Below are 17,607 nucleotides of genomic sequence, written 5' to 3'. Positions count from 1 at the left end.
CATGCGGAAGATCACCCGGGAGAGGGGAGGGACAGCAGGAGTACAGGGAGCTCTCTTTGCTGTCTGTGCCAGGAGGCAGGGCCAAAGGCTTCTTCCCCCTCCCCTCTCAAGCAAGTTATATCTTGCCAGTCTGGGTGGACATTATGAAGGACTTCCTAGGGGTAAGGAGTTGAAATAGGGGGAAGGATTGTCCAGAAAACCATCTCTACAACAAAGCTTTCAAAAACCTGTTGGGCGACCACCTACCTGCCAGGAATGGCTTGGTGGGACTGGCCCTGCCCAGAGACAGGGTGATAGCTGAGTGCTAGCAGTTGCTTCCAGCCCTGTTTTCTGAGGTCTTTTGGTTCCCTCGTGGCATAAAGGAACTTTAGCAAGGAAGAAGATGTGCCCTAGGGAAATGCACAGCTCGCTTCAAATGAGAACCAAATCAGATGGAGTAAGTTGATACGCGTATGAGTGAGTGATGCTTCCACCACCACTTCAAGCTCGCTCTCTGCTCTCTTCCCTCACCCTCCTTATGGCTGTGTCACTGTAACATCCTCCACATTAGGAGTTCAAAGTAAGTAGGGACTGTCCCGTATCAAATCCCTGTCAGAAATAAGCATTGCAGCCACTGCATGGATATAGAAACTGAAGCAGGGAAGTATTGGATGGCTTCAGGCTTGCCTAGAGAAATACATAGGTATTATATACGTAGAATAGTACATAGTGATTAGCGCAGAGAACCCTGTTTTAATAACAAGATGATAACTAGTTATCATCTGGTTAACCCACAGGTCAACTTGAAGACAAAAGAAAAAAAAATCCCATTTCTGGGGGTGGTTCTGTCTATGATACTTTACAGCCAACTGGTCTGGTTAGTGAGGTGGTCTGGGCTGTTCCCCGTGTGCCTGCTGCTGCACAGAGTGGGATGGGTCTTGCACAGCTGCTTTTCCAAGGTCCTCATGAATGACACAGACAGTTCCTGGAAATTGGCCTGCAATGGCTTGTCTCCAGCTCCTATACTAGCACCAGTTCTTGTGTAACTCATACATCAGCAACTTGCACATCAATGATCTGCTTGAAACTCTATCCTGACAGTTCGTCTATCCTGTTGACATCTGCTTAGCTAATTGGTACCAATGTCTGGTCTGACCTTTGGATGCTTCAAAACGTGTCCCTCCCTCTGTAATCCTGTGAGAGCCAAGAATCTTCTTTCATGAGCTTAAGCTCAATTTGCAACCTGTCTGTCTTGGTCATACTCTGGATAGGTTCCTAAATTACCATGATTTCCTGTTGAAATTAAGATTGCTCATCATCTCCTTGGTGAGTTTAGTGAATGTGCTTTGGGATCTAACGATTCTCCTCCTCAAACACCTCCTGTCTTTGTGCTATATGACAGCCTAATCCTTTGCTTCAAAATGGCTCAGCTTGTCCCACCCTGGGTTACTTGATGCGCAACTCCATGTGACCATGTGCATCATATCAGGGCTTCTCTTGCTGGCTTCTTCAGCTTGTCTGCCAGTACTGTCACATTGCTCTGTTAAATATTCATCTCCCAGTGAGCCAGGCAAAGATAGCTCCTATGTATAGCCTTATTTAATCCCCTCTGGTTTGCCTCGGATGTTGACATCTTACCTAGTCAGCATTTCTGCAGTAGGACTCCGCACCAAGATCTTCTGGCAGAGCAAACAGGTCCTCTCTGTAGTTTCATGTTGAAATTCCAGCGCAGTGCAGAGCTCTGGGGAAGAGTCAGACTGGCACCACGTGCTTTGAAATTCATGCTGCAGGGACCTGCAACCACAGCAAATCAGATGAGGATTTGGGTATATCAAGATGTGTCAAGAATGCTCTTGGCTTGACCCAAGGTGTATGCACTAATGATCCACGTTAATGAGTTACTAAAGATCTCCTGGTACTTCTCACTGTCCCAGGAATGTTTACCTTGCCGTCCTGGCTGCTTTCCATCCAGGCTAACAGCATCCCACTGGGGACTATAAATCCTGCCCTTGCACAGCTCTGCCTGTTTCAATGGTATATACTATGTGACATCTTCTGACTTACACTGGTTTTAGAGCTGAGCCTTATTTCACATTCCAAAGTTACACAGACACATCCTCTTAACCTCCTCGACAATAATTTCTGCAAATGAGAGTCTCCACACAGAGAGATGCTCAATATTTTCTAGCACATTAATCAAATAACCATCCAGTTGTTGCCTTATGTGTTGGAAGCGGACGTGTTGTCAAATAAAATGATTTTATAGATTATCCTCTGTACTTCCTAGACGGGGAATTTAGCAACATCATGTGCACGAAGTCCTTTAGGAGAAGATCGATGTCTATTCATTTCATCTTCTGTTGCTTACTCAGGGAAATCTCATGCTTAATGTTTCTCCTCAGAGGAGCTTTCCCATCCCTAACTTTTAAAACCAGTGATTGTTTCTAAGTGCATGTTGAAAGCAGAGCCTGGGCCGCCATCATCTGAGGGCTGTTGGTGGCAGCTTGCAATGATCCCAGGGGAAAAGGAGAGAGCGAGCAGCTATCCTGACTTCTGCATGGCCAGGTGATCCCCGGGAACGCCAGCTCCCGGCTTGCCCTGCTGCGTCACAGCCCAAGCTGAATGCGTTGCTCAGTCTGAAAACACCACCCAGGCCTGAACTAAAGGGCTTTTCTCACCAATGTATTCATGCGGGGGTCAAGATCGGATGATGCCGTGGCTTGGTGCTGGCAGCAGGGCTTTGCAGTTTGCAGAGAGACTCCTCGCTGCTAGTTCCTAGTGGCGTTTAACGAAGGCGGTTGATTGCCAGGAGAGGTTTTTGGATGGTCTCTGTTGTTCACCGCTTTCGAGCTGTCTGAGGTACGTCTTGGCCCCGATGAAGCTGTCAGAGAGAAAGGGGAAGGCTGGAAAATGTGCTCCTTTCCCCACGCGGAGTGACCAGAGCTGGGGAATGGAAGCTGCTTGGCTGAGCAAGGTGGGCTTCGGATCCCTCGCTTCCCATCGTGGTGAGCGTGCCCGTCAGGGCTGCTGCGCCGCCCGCCCCTCCCGTGCCCACCTCTGCCTCCATTAATTTCAAGAAGCTGTCAGGATGTTCTTGCAGCAAAATGTTCCCGAGCCTCCCGCTCCCGCGTGCTCTCTGCCTCCCAGTGTCCTCCTGTCACATCTCTCGCATTAATGTGATGTCTTCCCGGGGCGGTGTTACGCTCCAGCCCTTCTCCCCATCCATCTCCTCCACTCTCCATGCCTTCTGAGGAGGCAGGACTCAGTGTGGCTGCAGGTGAGAGATGAGATTGCGTGGGAGCAATCTGTGTTTTGGCCTCCAGACGATTTACGGCAGCTCAGGACGCAGCTGGAGTTAGGGTTGCTTTCATAGCCCTGGAGAGGAGCGAGCTGCTGGCGGTGGCTGGGGGAGCTGCAGAGCCTGGGAAGGGGCAGCCCCCACCAGCCACGGTGGGCTGGGAGGGGTGACCATCAGATCCTTCCAGGTGGCCCATCAGGGCCACCACAACCACCCTCCGTCAGCGCTGGCCTTTCCGCGATGGCAGTCACCGGAGCAGCCAGCCGGCTGAGAGAAGGGTGCTTCCCCGCAAGGGAGGAAGCCATCCTTGCAGGCTGCAGAGCGACCCGGGAGCGGGGATGCTGCTCTTCCCTCGGCTGCAAAATCCCAGCGAAAGGCTCACCGCTCCTCATTGCCTGGCACTGGGTCTGCGAGCGCTCACCCACCTCCCGGTGTCACCGCACAGTCCCTGAGAACTTCTGCCCCGCTTCTTTTCTCCTTGCACGGGGAGGTCTGGCAGCACGTGGGTTCTGGACCATGGGTGGTGCCAGGGCCCCCACGCCACACAGCCCCCACCTCTGGGCTCCTCCACTGGCTCCCCAAAACTTTCACGTTGCGGTGGACCTGCTGAGCGCTCGCCGCCTCTCAGCAAAGCTGGGGAGGTCGGGCACCTCCTCCTCCTTTGGGATTCAGTCAGGTTGGGCAAGGGGTGCAAGGTCCTGCCTGTGTCTGTGCAGGGCACCCGCAGCTTTGATCTGTGGAAGTTTTGCCCCTCACCTGTTGTGTCAGAGCCAGGTAAAAGGTCCTTTTCTCCCTATGGCTTGTAGCGAAGGAGGAAACCAGGGATTGACTGGATTGGTCACCAAATCAAACACCCTTTCTTGAAAAGCCACCCGAGGCTTGAGTGTGTGGTAACAATCCAGTTTGCAGCAGAGCTGAGCTGGTCCAGGAGTCCAGAGGGTTTGCTCTCTGTTTCCTGTCCCAAGCTTTGAAAAGCCGGCATTTTAGCGTGTATCCTCCCTATGGTTCCCCACCACATCGTCTTCCTCCTTCTTGACTTGTTTTTTTCAAAGGTTAAAAAAAGACTACTCTAAGGAAGTCTCATCGCTGTGAGACGACTACTTAGCAGGTCGTGTAGAGCTCTCCGTATGAAACAAGATGCGCACGCAGTGCGTTGTCGTTATTCCTTGAGCCCACAGCTCTGAGTATTCATCGCGCAGATGAGGGCCTCATGTGGAATCAGGCTTTCCGTACACACAGCACGTGGCCGGGGAGATCATCATCTGCTGGGCACGCGTCCTCATTAAATGAGCATTTCTCCTCCGCTGTGGTATGTGCGCATACCACTCGTAGAGACCAGAGAGCCACCTCATTAAAAAAAAAAAAAAAGGAAGGAAGGAAAAGAAAGTTGCTGTATGAAAGCAGACACAAATGGTGTGCGTGCATAGTATTCATTGCATAACCCCTTAGAAAAGTTCTGTCATGGTACCTAAGCTGGCCCCTAGGAAACAAGTTCTGTGGGTTTTTTTCCAAATTTTTGCAGACGAGCAATACTGGGTAATTTGGAGCTGCTAGAATGGAAAAACCATAAGCAATAGTAATTATGAAGAGGATTTTAAAAAGCAACCCACGTTCAGGAAGCACTGGCTGCTTTCCGAAATCCCACCTTCTGTTTTGTAGTATATGAGCGAGGGAAAGATCAGAGCGATGAATCAGCTGTAGGTTTAACTCAGCAAATCGAACAAGCTTTGCAAAGGACCAGCGGCCCTGACAACATCTGGTTCAAAAGCCAAATTCAGTCAACCTCTTCAAAGAAAATGCAACAAAAATCGTCATGATGAAGTCTTAGCCGAGCACCAACATTTACACCAGAGACCTATCATTTAAAATCCTACATCCTTCAGGCTGGATTAGCGGAGATTGAAAGGTTCTGGAGGAAGGGAAAGGAGGCTAGCTGGAATTAGCGCAGGATATGGGTAGAACAAGCACTGGCTAAAATAAAGCTGATTTATCTCAGAAAGAAGAATTAGAGATGCTTTTTCTTGCATATACCTGCACTGATGGATATACCAGAGGTTGTCTAAAACTCTTCCCTCTATCTCGCATCCCATCATTTGAAAGACAGGGTTTGGGACCAAGCCAAAAACAAGAGCCAGCACAGGAAAGCTGGATAATTTTGTGATCGTTAGTGATATCAGTAGGAATGCAAGCTGCAGCGATGGCAATTAATCAACCCTCCTATTCTCCATTGTGAAATTGTGATTTTCAGGGGGCTGCTGGCAAGTAGCAGCATCCCCAGGGTGCAGGGATGGACCGCTCACTCTCTGAAGCGCTGTGGGATCAAAGATACTGGGTGTATTTAATGCCAAGGGCTACTGGCTGAGGCACACAGGGATTTGAAGCTTGGGAGTATTTTCCCAGACTCTATGATTGCCAGTCCTGCCTTTTCTCCTTCTTCCTATCCCCAGCCAAGACCAGTCGTGCACAAAATGCACCAGGGACTGATCTGAATGTTGGGGATAGGCAAGGGAGCGAGGGGGAGGTTGTAGCTGCACGGCCACACGTGGGTATGGAGCTGTGGGAAAGGGGCAGTTGTTTTAGGATAAGAGAAATGCTTTTTAAGTGGAACTGACTTTTTGTTTAAAAAATGCAGTTCTAGCTTGGGGTTGGGGCCGACTGGAAGCCCAGGAGCCCCGAGATGGCAAGCACATGTCCCTTCGGAGTGGTCGCATTTATACGAGCACGTCTATACGAGTATCTGCTTATCTGCGCACATGCAGAAAATGTTGCATTTAAGAGGGTGTGAGATCGGCCCGGAATAAAAGTGCCAATCCCTTCCGTCAGCGAGCGAGGGACAAGACTGTGTGAAGCCTTGCAGCCACCAGGAAAGCGAGGGGAACGCAGGGGTCATTTTCAGCCCCCAGCTGTCAGCGCAGCCCTGGCTGGAAGGAGGCGGCGGGTTGGCAGAGCCTTCAACTCGCTTCCCTTGTTCTGCTGGCGTGCAAAAGCTGAGCGACGGTGTCCTCTGCATAAGGCAGGTATTTGCCACGAAAAGGAACCATGGGACAGTGAGCTCCTCTTTTTCCTACAAAATGCTCCAAGAACTCCTAAGAAATTTGCCTGAGGAGACATGCAGGGAGTGCTGCCCGAGCATCTCTCAGAGCAGGCTGATGAAGCTGTCCCTTCGGCAGCTGATGCAGCCGCATCACCTCGGGTCCCCTCTGACGTGAACTGTTGTCGGATTTCCGACAGGTTGCAGGGTTTCCCCACGGCCCGTGCGGTCAGCGGGTGTCTGCCCGGCAGAGGGGTGTTGGCTGCAGGGAGGCAGCATCACGGTGCCTGCGGGGTGTGCGTGCTTGTGCGTCTGCTTTTGCACGTGTGTGTGTGTGCACGCGGTGGGTAGCGGGGCGAGGGGTGCCAGCCGTCAGACCTCATTGCCTGCACGCTGAGCCATGCAGCTCCTGAGCCCCTCGCTGGTTTGCCGAGGGATCAGGGCTATTTTTGTCTAACTTTGTTTTGCACAGTGTGGCCTGCCATCATGCCTTTGGGTTAAATGGAGAATTGGCCAGCGTCACTTGCAGGAGTGGGGCTTTAGCCTTTCTCAAGGGCCACGTTGAGCTTCTTCAGTGGGTGAGAAAACTTTGACTAATGTCCCCATGCAACTCTTCACCTTCCTCCACTGTTGCTTTTCTGTTCCCTTCTCCCCTTTATGACACTTACTATTTTTCCATCCACAGCAAAACAGTTCACATCAAGGTAATTGATGATGAGGAGTATGAAAAAAACAAGAATTTCTTCATTGAGCTGATGAGCCCCCGCATGGTGGATATGAGTTTACAGAAAGGTGTAGTACTGGCTCTCCAGACTAACATTAACGTTCTTCTTTCCTCTTCTCTTCCATCTCCTTCCTCCTCTTCTCCCCTCTTCCTCTGATGTCTCTCTGTCTCCAACCGCTCTGCCCTAAACACTGCTCTGCGCAATGCACCGTGTCACATGGTACCCATGGGGGGTGATGCTGGGCCCGGGGGAGGCAAAGTGGCGAGGGGGGCAGAGAGGGAAGGATGGAGAGCAGTCCTGCTTGTCCGTATTTCTGCGGTGGCTTGAGAGGGACCTTCTGCCATCCCCACTGCGGGGTCCAAGCAAATTTTGTAGCGTCAGTGGGAAGATGCTGGCTAGAAGCACATCCGGCATCTCAGGAGATCATCACCTGGCCCTGGTCCTACGGGGTGTCCTGGTCAGACCCATGTTAGAGAAAGACAGGAGTCAAGGCCTGGCAGAGAAGCAGCACCTGTAATTCCTGAGAAGGGCCCGGCAAAGGCTGTGCAGCCCCCAGTCTGGTTGCTGTGGAGCGGCTCTGGGAGAGGGAGACGAGGGCAGGGAGGAGCTGACGCCCCACTCTGGTTCGCCCGAGGGCTCCCAGCAGCTGTGTGCGTTGCAGGGGTGCTGGAGGGAGCCAGGCAAGCTGGCAGCGGGGAGAAGGGGCCCACCCCACCCCACCGCCCGGGGTATTTCCATTCAAGCTTGGGATGCGTTCTCGTCCCATTGTGTCCCCCGTGAGGTCCCAGCAAAGCTGCCCGCTCCCAGGGAAAGCTGCATCCTCACTCAAGGAACAGGTCAGAGAGAAGAGGCAGATGCTATTGAGGAGAAAAAGCAATAAGATGTGCCGTTTAAAAAATGGAAATTAGAAATATCAGCCTCCTTTGCAGCTAATAGAGCCATAGCCTGCCGGCAGAGACCCACCTCACCCACTGGGGAACACGTCTGCGAGTGCCCATCTCCCTCTCTTCTCCTCAGGCTCCCAGCCCAGAGTCCTTCCAGATTTATTATTAATTGTGAGGGTAGCAGAAGCAATTGATCTTCCAGCTAAAATGCAGTGGGTACCCCAAGGTGGTCCTGGTGAATTCCCCACCAATACCCTTTCCATTACCATGTGGCACTGAAAAAAATGCGCTGCAGAAGTCGCCTCCCACTAACCATCAGCAAGGTCCGACTCCCTCTCTCTTTCTCCCTCCTTCCTCACCCCCTCACCAGCCCCCTCTCTCCCTAACACCCTCCCGCTCCCCAAGGAGCAGCTGCAACGGATGCCCCGTGTCCAACAGGCAGGCCGACGTGCACCGCCCCGGCGGGGAAGGGGCTGCGCGCCAGGAGCCTGCGCCGCCGCTGCTGCTGCTGCCGCCTCGCCTCCAGCCGGCTGACCCGCTGTACACAGTTGTCTTTCTTGTTGTCCCTACAGGAAGACCGTAAGGGTTAAGATAGTAGATGAGGAGGAATACGAAAGGCAGGAGAATTTCTTCATTGCCCTTGGTGAACCGAAATGGATGGAACGAGGAATATCAGGTGTGAGATCCTTTATGAAAAAAAATGAAAAAAGAAAAAAATCAGAATCAAGTCTCCAAACCCCAAATCCAGAAAATATAACCCTCTTTCTCCTCCTTCCCCTCCCTCCTTTTCTCCTCCTTCTGTAGATGGATCGACTCATTCTCTGCCCTCCTGTATTCTCGCTCTCACCCTGTTTCGGTGTCATCTCTGCCTTTTAGAGCTCAGCTTACTTCTGATCCTCCTTTTGTGCAATGCTTGAGCCTCAGAGGCTGTATTATTTTGATTGGGTTTCCTTGTCTTGATCTGGTTTTGTTCTGAGCACACCTTTGCTGTTGTCCCCTCTCCTGCTCCTTTGCCAGGACGTAGGGGAATGTGAAAGGCAAGAGAAGGGCATAATGCATGGCTGCCCCTTCGGCTCCTCCCGTACACCCTCCGTTCTTCCCTCTGTTGTTGCCTCCCAGTGGCATTGCCTTGGTGCTCTTGGGTCCCTATGGGGTATGGTGAAAAGCCCGTGGGAGAAGAAGAAAGGTGGGAGGTATCTCGTTTTGCTTTGATTTTTAAAAATGGTTTGCCATGTATTTCATCTGAAAATGCCCTTAATGTGTCACAAACAATCACAACCTGTTATGCAGAAGGTGTGGAGCTCTGCTGAGGTCCTACTTCGTCAGCAGTGAGACCCAAGACCTCCCAGCAGAGCAGGATTATAGTGGGGATAAACCCTGACTTATCGTCCTGCCTTGCCTAGATGTATCTTTGTCCAAATAGGACATTTGACCCCTTTGTCACTGAGCAAGTCTTGCCATTGGCTTCACAAGCTTTGGGGTGGCCTGGGAGGGCCAAGCTTTAAACAGAAGCACTTTACAAAAGGGTGTCTGGTACGGAGTAGAGACAGACGTGTGTGCCCACAGGCTTACTTCTGGTCCCATGCGCTGCCGCAGGCGGTGGGAACGCCTGGCAGTCGCCCCTGCATCACACAGCTTCCCCGTGCTGAAACGTCTCCTGCCTCTCACCTGGCCAGCGCAGCACCTGCCCTCTGGCCAGTCCCAGCTCCCATGCACAGCTCTGTCTGGGATAGAGACAGCTTGCATTAGCATGACAGTGTCATATAGCATCCGTGGATTTGTAAAATGTAAACCCAAAGAGGCTTCATGCCATTAGACCATCTCCTGCAGGCAAGGAGGGATGTTGGGTTTCACTGTGTGCTGACCACAGACCCTCAGGTTTCACCGAAGTCCCACTGCCCTTGGGTGGAAGCAGTGACCAACTTGCTATATCCCATGGGGTTATGTCCCAACAGTTAATTGCCCTCCAGGGTAAAGATGTGAGCACAGTTTCTACGTAGAATTTGTCTGGCCTCAGCTTGTAGCTGCTAGTTATTTTCCTACTTTTCTCCATCAGATGAAAGAACTATATAGCGTGCCGTACCTTCTGTGTAGGTACCTGGTCACTAAGCCATATTACACTCAGATTTCTTCTTGGAAGTTTAAGGAGATTAAGCCCTTTGAATTTGTGTCAGCAAAGCGTTCAGCCCTAGATCAAAGTCTTCAGTCCTAGAATCACCTCGCGGTCTCTTCTCCGCATGTGCCCCTTCCTGTCCATGGGGCTCCCACCTCCATCTCAGCAGGTACAGGAGGAAAATCACCTGTCTCTGGCTCTCTCCTGCTTATGCACTTGGCAGCTTGGAGAACCATACTGAAGTTTCTGCTCAGTTGTCTGCTCTGTGTGAGCCCTGCATCCTTCTCTAAACCAGTGAGCTTCAGGATACAGAGTCAGGACTGGGCTGGTTTTTGTGAAGTCCTGCGTTTCTTTTTCCTATATAGGCCACGTTTCATCTGGCTGAATAACAACAAGTATTTGAAAAATATCCAAATAGCCCCTAAGGTGGTCCAGTTGTAAAACGTCATTGCTACTACTGGGACTATGATGCCGGTTTGCTGCGTGTGTCTCATCGACGCCAGCATCAGTTGGAGTCAGTGGGGCTGTCTGATTTGCAACAGGCAGAGAGGAGGTCAGAGCCGGACTAAATGATCTGCAGCAGAGAGCCTGCAGGCCGGCCGCTCCCCTCGCCGGAGCGGGGGGCACACCCTCGGACGGACCCTCTTTACCGGGAGCAGGTGAAGGACCATGCCGAGGAGGAGACGTGGAGCCCTGGCTGGCCTCGTTAGAGAGGAGTCAGAGTGAGAGCGCTGTGATTTTAAAATCTAAGCGGCGGCAGATTGCAATGCATTTGTAAACGTTGCTGGCACAAGGTGGCACAGTCGCTACACTAATTCCAGGGCATCTGGAAGGGTCCCCGGCTCCGTAGCGCTGCACGCCGTGGCATCTCCCGCGAGCGTACCTTGTGCCTGGGGCGAAGAATAAGGAGCTACGCGAGGCTGTCCCGTGCAGAGCGTCGGCGGCGATCGACGGCAGAAGCTGTCGCCAGCCGCTTCGCGGGGCGCGCGTGTGAGCAGCCGGCCCCCGGCGGGGAGGAGGAATCGCTCACGCCGATTCCTTGCAGATGTGTTCCTGCCGTCACCGCGCCGTTGCAGGAGCCGCGTTCGCGTGGTTTATTTATTGCACAGCACAGGCGCGACGGATACAACCCCGCGGGCTGCGAGGCCGGCGCAGCCGCCTCGGTGCAAACGTGCTCCGGCAGCGCTGCGCGGACGCTGCCGTCGCTCCACTCTCACAGACCGGGGGGAAATCCCAAACCGCAGCCGCCTGCCTGGGACTTCACTCGGTTTTGTTGCGGCGATGAACGGGCCCCCACGCAACTCACGCGGCGAGGGCATGGCACAGCTCCTGCCTCTGCTGGGAGGTTCGGGCTGGGCTGCTTTTGACGAAGAGTCTGTCTGGGTTTTGGTTTCCCACGCATTTGTTTCCAGCACTGCAGAAGACGTGGTTTCCTTGACGGTGTGTCCTCGCTTTGTTGTTACTCCCCGCCTAGCTCTGTCACGCTGAGCCGCTGCCTAGGGTCCTGCAGGAGTATGGGATGTTCTCAGATGGCTCTTCGTAGTGTCTTCAAAACATCTCTTCTGGCCCCGTCGGGAGCAGGGCAGTCTTGAGTGCCTCAGCTGACTGGCAGTCACGTTTGGAAGTAATCTGCGATCCGGGTTGAGCAGAGACAGCCAGTCTATCGCAGTCATGCCGGCACTATCACAGCCTCGTGCCGAGGGCCTGCATTCACCCCAGGACCTCACCTTAGGGACACAAGCCAGGTAGCAGTGATGAAATCAGTGACGAAACGTGGTGCCCTGAAGGGCAGGGAGAGCTGACAGCAGGGCTGGTGATGAGGGGAATAGATGTGTCCTTCTCAAACCAGCCCGAGGCAGAGTTTGGGCAGTTTATTTTGGATGCAGAACATGGTCTGGAGCCCCGAGCTGTTCGAATCCCACGTGCTGTCGCTGAGGGCGCCCGCATCGCTGCTGGCTGCCGTGGCGGTGGGTTCTGATAGACACGCAGCGCAAGAGGAGAGCGGGCGGGAGCGGGGTTCGCTACCGTATGGCTGATTTGCATTACTGGCTGCACTGTCCCATACGTGTGCTGGTACAAGGCAGTCGCCACCAGTCAAGGGAACGGCCGCTTGCCCTAACCAGAGCTGTGGGGTAGAGGGGAGTGACCGTGTCTTGGGTTGTACAAGTAGGTGAGGCTGTGTATCTCCAGGAGGGTCTCCGTGAGGGACGGAAAGTTCATCCTGTTCCAGCAGGGAATTCATCCCGTTGCTCTTGCTGTTTGCACCTGCAAGCACTTCACCGGGGGAAGACATCTCTACTCGGGAAGGTACCTGTGGTGGTCGAAAGACAAATTCCTGTCTTCAGGATGCCCGGGGCCTGCGCAGTGCTTAACAGCCACTGAAACAGCCTTTTGACTGAAATATTTTGTATCATCTGCAGATGCTGCTCCTCACCCCCAATTCTATCAGTGCCATGCTGCTTTGAGCCTTGAGGCTCTTCAGTTGTTAACCCTCACCCTGAGGAGAGCTGACCGCTTACTCCTACTCTTTGCTTTCCCCCCTTATGTAAATGTTACATCTGCAATACCAAACTGTGTCCTAGAGCCCGTTTATTCTTTTTCACCAATTGCTTTCTGCAGCTGGAGTTTTTCAAAGACTTTCTGATCATCCAAACAAATCACATCAAGTAGTTTTACTTTAGCAGCTCTTTTTGTTGATGTGCTCCAATAATTCAAAGAGATGACAATAGATCAGTGATGGGTATCTTGCCAGCCCAGTCTGTGATAAAGACTGATACTGACTCAGTGGTGGCTTATCAGATGCAAAGAGCACTAGCAAAGATGGTGCTTGCCGCAAGCTGGTTACACTGAAGTGAATGAGTAAAAAGAAATCCAAGAGAGACTCACATTCTTTGCTTGGCAAAGATGGTAAACCTTGCTTTTCTCTATCCTCCTGGACATTTCCCAGGTTTCCTGATTTTTTTGCCTTCTTCATTTCTAAGACGTTAGTCTCTGAGTCCGTCTTGTCTCACCTTTCCTCAATATGTGCGGTCATGTAAACTGAATCCTTGTCTCCTGAGTGCTGCAGGGCTTTGAAACCTCCCAGCCCCTTGAGCCACCTTTCTGGACATCCTTTTTTAAGCACCTTTTTAAAGTTTTTCTTGAGGTGAAAGGAGTCTTGTCCTTTATAACAAGGTGCTGTCTGTTGGTTTGACTCTTGCTCTCATGGCAGCTCTGATATTGTGTCAGCTCACAACTCGGACCAAGGATTTTCCTGCTGTCAGCCCAGCAGGATTTTGTAGAAGTAGTTTTTTCACACATCAGCTTTCACACTTTGTCCGCAGTCCTGGATTACAGGAGAAAAACTCGCTTTAGTTTCCCTGGATAAAGTTGGTCTCCTGCTTCAATTGTGGTTAACCTTAATGTTGATGGAGCCCAAATGACAAGTGGGACTACTTTGGAAGATTTCACTTGCTAGCAGATAATGGCGAAAATAGCATTGGGAAAATTGTGTTTCACGAGGGTAACTGGGAGTCTGCTGGTGAGAATTCAGCCCAGGGCACAGAGGTGGAAGATTCGACCTCGGGGCTGGTGCGTGAAGGATGAGTCTTGAGGGTTATGCTTTGTAAAAGGGACCAATATCCTTCAAGCAAAATTTTGCTTCAGAAAGCAAGTCTCCCACAAGATACGACTTCACTGGAAATGGGAGCACAGATGGCTGGCAAGCACTATGAAACAGCTTGCTGGCATGACCTGGCTTGGGAAGATTTTGTCTGAAGTCCTCTCAGCCCTCCCAGGACAGAGTCAACTGGTGCGGACAAGTCTCATAACACATCTCCTTTTAATCAAGTGTCAGCACCCCGACGGGAAAGCTTCGTGCCCCAGAGGGAAGATGTGGCTGGGAGCCGCAGAGTAAGGATTAAACTGCGACAGAGGAAGGATTCCTAGCTTGGATTGATCCAGCAAGTTATCTATATCAAAGTATTGATGAGATGGTGTGACCTGGTACAAAGGTCCGTGCCTGGATAAGATGAGCTGCATCGATACGTGAGCCCATGTGCTGCAGTTTTCTGCGTGGGCAGATGCTGAGAAACTCCTTCTTCCATCAGCTGCTGATGGGAACAGCAAAGAAATGTTAGATTGCTGTTACCTCCTTCCCCGAAGGTTTAATAATTTGCTTGCAGCTCTGTGATTAAGCTGAACGCTGCTGATTCTCCTAATGGAGTCTGCAAGAGCTTTGCTATCGACTTCAATAATAACAGCATTCAGGTTAACGCTGCAAAATCTCTGCTTTGTTTAGCCTGTAAAAAAAGCAAGTTTACAGCTCTTCACCTCAGTGAGCAAATCTGGAGGCAGAGCCTGCGGACAGTTACATCTGGAAGATGGGCGATCCTTACCTTTTCGGGGAACTGAGCCCGTGGTTTGCGTGGTCACTGAGCTCCTTTGGGTGCGCACGGGGCGCAGGCAACGTGTTCTCCTTGCCTTCTGCTGCCTGTGACTGCCCTGTTGTGTGACTGGAGATCTCCTCAAAATCCAGCCTCCTCTCCCTCATTTCAGCACTCACTCACTCTGTAAATCCCAGGCCTTTAACAAGGATGCTCTTATCTCCACAGTGGCTTCCTGGAGTCTTTAGGGATATTGATTAGAAAAGATTTATGTTAATGAAGAATGAGTCCAGAATAAAGCATGCAGTGTGGTCAAATCTCTCTGCGAGGTAAACAGCAGAAAAAGGTGTTTCGCTGTTTAGAAAAAGGCCGAGACACACATTTAGCACATCGGGTTGCTGTAAACTACAGGATTGCCCGATTGCTGGTCTGCTCCCATCCCGAGCCTGGTTCCTCTTGGTTTAACCTTCTTTGGCTTCGGTAGAGTTAAAGCAGGAGGGAATTCAATTCCTGGTCTGTAACCCACACCAACACGCATGTCACAGCAGGGTTTGGCTCCGAAGAAGTACACTGGAAACATGCAGATGAAATAGTTCATTAGTAAATAGCTTTTTTTAGCAGATAAATTCAGGTCTGAATTGTCTGGTTTCAGGGGTGGCAGGGGAAGCAGAGTTCATGCACACAGTTTTGACTTTGCCTAGTAAAAAACAGGCCTGCAGGCCAGAGAAATCCCAGTAAAGGAGGAACTGGCATCCAGAGCTGCAGGCTTTGGGTCTCCCGAGAGAGTCAGTGTCACCTACCTTGTCTGTGGACACATGTGTTTGCATTCACGCCATGCAAGGCTTAGCCGAGGGACACGTGGGACTGATATTTTGGATTTGACTGTGGAGCCGATTTTAGCAGCTCCCTGTAAGAATATGCATCAAACTACATCTCAAGTCCTGAGACTACCTGAGATGCCGGCAGCAATGAGGTGGCCTGGCTTGGCCCCACGAGGAGCATGACGAGCAGAGCAGGAGTGCAGGAGGGGGAGAGGTGCCCTGGGGGGATGGAGGGACGCAGCCCGGGCTGGGGGCAGTGGGGGGAGGCTTGTGGGACGGGAACAGCATGGGTGCCGTCAGCGGGGCTGGTACAGGTACAGCAACCCCATATGGACTGTCAGGAAACATTACAGGTCAGGGCTAAGGGCACATTAGCAGATGCATGTGCAGGGAAGGAAGCTTTAGTCCGTGAAATCATTTTCTTGCTTGCATGCACAGCATTCACTCAGAAATATAAAGATAAAATAATCCCTTGGCTTTCTGTATGCTGTATTCTTGGTGTTTCATTCATAGTTTTATAGGCTTCTTCAAATATTCATGTATCATAAGTGAAAGGGAGAAAAATAGTTCTTTTGCAGGCTCAAAAGCAAATGGGGAAAAAAATAAACTCAAATCCCAGAGCACTAGAAAAACAGTTTTAAAAAACATGAGGAACCAATGATTTTTTTTTAATAATGACAGTAGCTTAGGGACCCAGTAATATTTCATTATATTAAATTTGAACACCGAATCGACCCATTATACTAATTCTCGTAATTGCAAAAGGCAAATTAAATTTCCCCACATTGTCTGGGGAGCCAGAAGACCATGGAATAGTAAGGAGGCCACAGGGTCGCATGGAGCTGCAGCAGGACAGAGCTACAAGGAGGCTCAGTGTTCGTGCTACACGGGCAGTGACAGGCCTGTCGGAGACTTCCAGGCAGAGCTGTGTGGAGGACAGGAGGTGGTGCAGGCAGAGCAAACATCCCAGTGCTTCTCATGGCTCTGTGGCACTGTACACACTGCAGAACATATTCACGAATGTTTCCCCCAGTGGTTTTTGACTCTCAGAAGGAATTGACCCTGAAACACGAGGGATGCTCAGCAAGGAGCCTCTGCGTTGCCCCTGCCCCTTTCACCGCACATCTACCTGCCTGCACGGACAAGGGGCATCTCCCGGAATGCCCACAGTACGTCCGGCTGGGGAGATGGATACATGGGTGAAGATCTTGACTGGGCCTCTCCGCGGGCTGTTGGGAAAGCTGTGCCCATGGACGCTGCCCGACAGAGCAGGGAAGTGACTGGGAGCCAGGACTCGGGATTGCTTTCCCCGGCTCTGCCACTGATGCACTGTGTGACCTTTGACGAATTGCTTAGGAAATCACTTTCAAAGCAGCGCACATCCAATTAGGTGCATCTGTGTAAAAGTGCCTGCTTTTCAGAGGCCTGAACCGGCAAGTCCGGGTAAATGAGCACTCTTGGACTCCAGCCCACTTCTGAGTTTGCACAACGTTCCCTTCAGCCTCTCTTCGCTTGCTTCGCCATCTGTCAAATGGGGCTGTTAGTACTGACTCAGTCTTTGTACGGAGTTCTACGCTTCCGAGACTAAAAGTGCATGATAATAAGTGTTAGTAATTACAATACCGTCATTGCATGCAACCAAGTCTTCGAGGACTGGTTTGCTGTTTGAAGGACAGGTAGAAGTCAAAGCTAAGGCACAGAGCTGCTGCTTGGCCCCTCTCGAAGAGGGTTCAGTAATTTTTGCTATACGGACTCCCCTGTAGTTAGTTTGACACCTGGACGCAGGCTGTGGCTTTCTAGGGGCAACACCTAAGGGGGACCCAGCCAGATGTTTCTTTGTGACAGCTCTGGGGAGCAGGGAAGTCAAGGCAGACCAAGTCAAGGTCACTGCCTGAAGCAGCAAGAGGGCTGGGTAGTACCTCTATGGAAAGCCGGGGTAACGTCATCCCTTGCAAGGACCTTCGCCCCCTTCTCCTCCCTTCCTCCCACCTCTAACCTCACAGGACCACGCGGTCACATCCCCAGGAGGCGGTTGCGTCCTGCTGCCATGACATTGCGCAGCACGTGCCCGCGCAGCATCGTCGGGCAGACCTGCGCTTGGGAGCAAAGAGAGCCCGGGGGACTCAAAGCGGTGATGCCTTACGTGTTCCTGTGCCGCTCTCGGCACCCTGACCCTCTGGGAGCGGTACCTGTGGGGCGCAGGATAGGCGTAGGTGAGCCAGGGCATCCCGGGGGATGACGCACGGCCGCGTCCCCCGCCGTCCCGTTTCACACTGGAGGCTAGCACCCATTTTAGCACCCTTTTTATCCCCAGTTGTGCCAAGCCCTGCCACTCCACACGCTCCTGGCTGAAGCAGGAACCCCTGCCATGCCTTCGGGTCAGTTTGGGTCA

General features: G+C 51.8%; 1 protein-coding gene across 5 annotated transcripts in view; it reads left to right on the top strand.

Moving 5' to 3' along the window:
* Positions 1-17,607, top strand: part of SLC8A3 (solute carrier family 8 member A3) — a gene marked incomplete at its 5' end in the record, with an annotated part of 95,159 nt that overhangs the window by 63,922 nt on the left and 13,630 nt on the right. For 3 of the 5 annotated variants that reach the window (XM_082000655.1, XM_082000651.1, XM_082000653.1), the window contains one exon: positions 8,490-8,593. In XM_082000655.1, coding sequence (XP_081856781.1) covers positions 8,490-8,593 — 104 coding nt within the window. Of the gene's footprint in view, positions 1-6,993; positions 7,101-8,489; positions 8,594-17,607 lie in introns of all 5 variants that reach the window. The other 2 variants (XM_082000654.1, XM_082000652.1) reach the window with 1 other exon arrangement.

This window comes from Phaethon aethereus (genome assembly GCF_964289735.1).
Source record: "Phaethon aethereus genome assembly, chromosome: 5".
In the NCBI taxonomy this organism is placed as follows: Eukaryota; Metazoa; Chordata; class Aves; order Phaethontiformes; family Phaethontidae; genus Phaethon; species Phaethon aethereus.
This window is presented reverse-complemented; position numbering and strand designations above follow the sequence as displayed.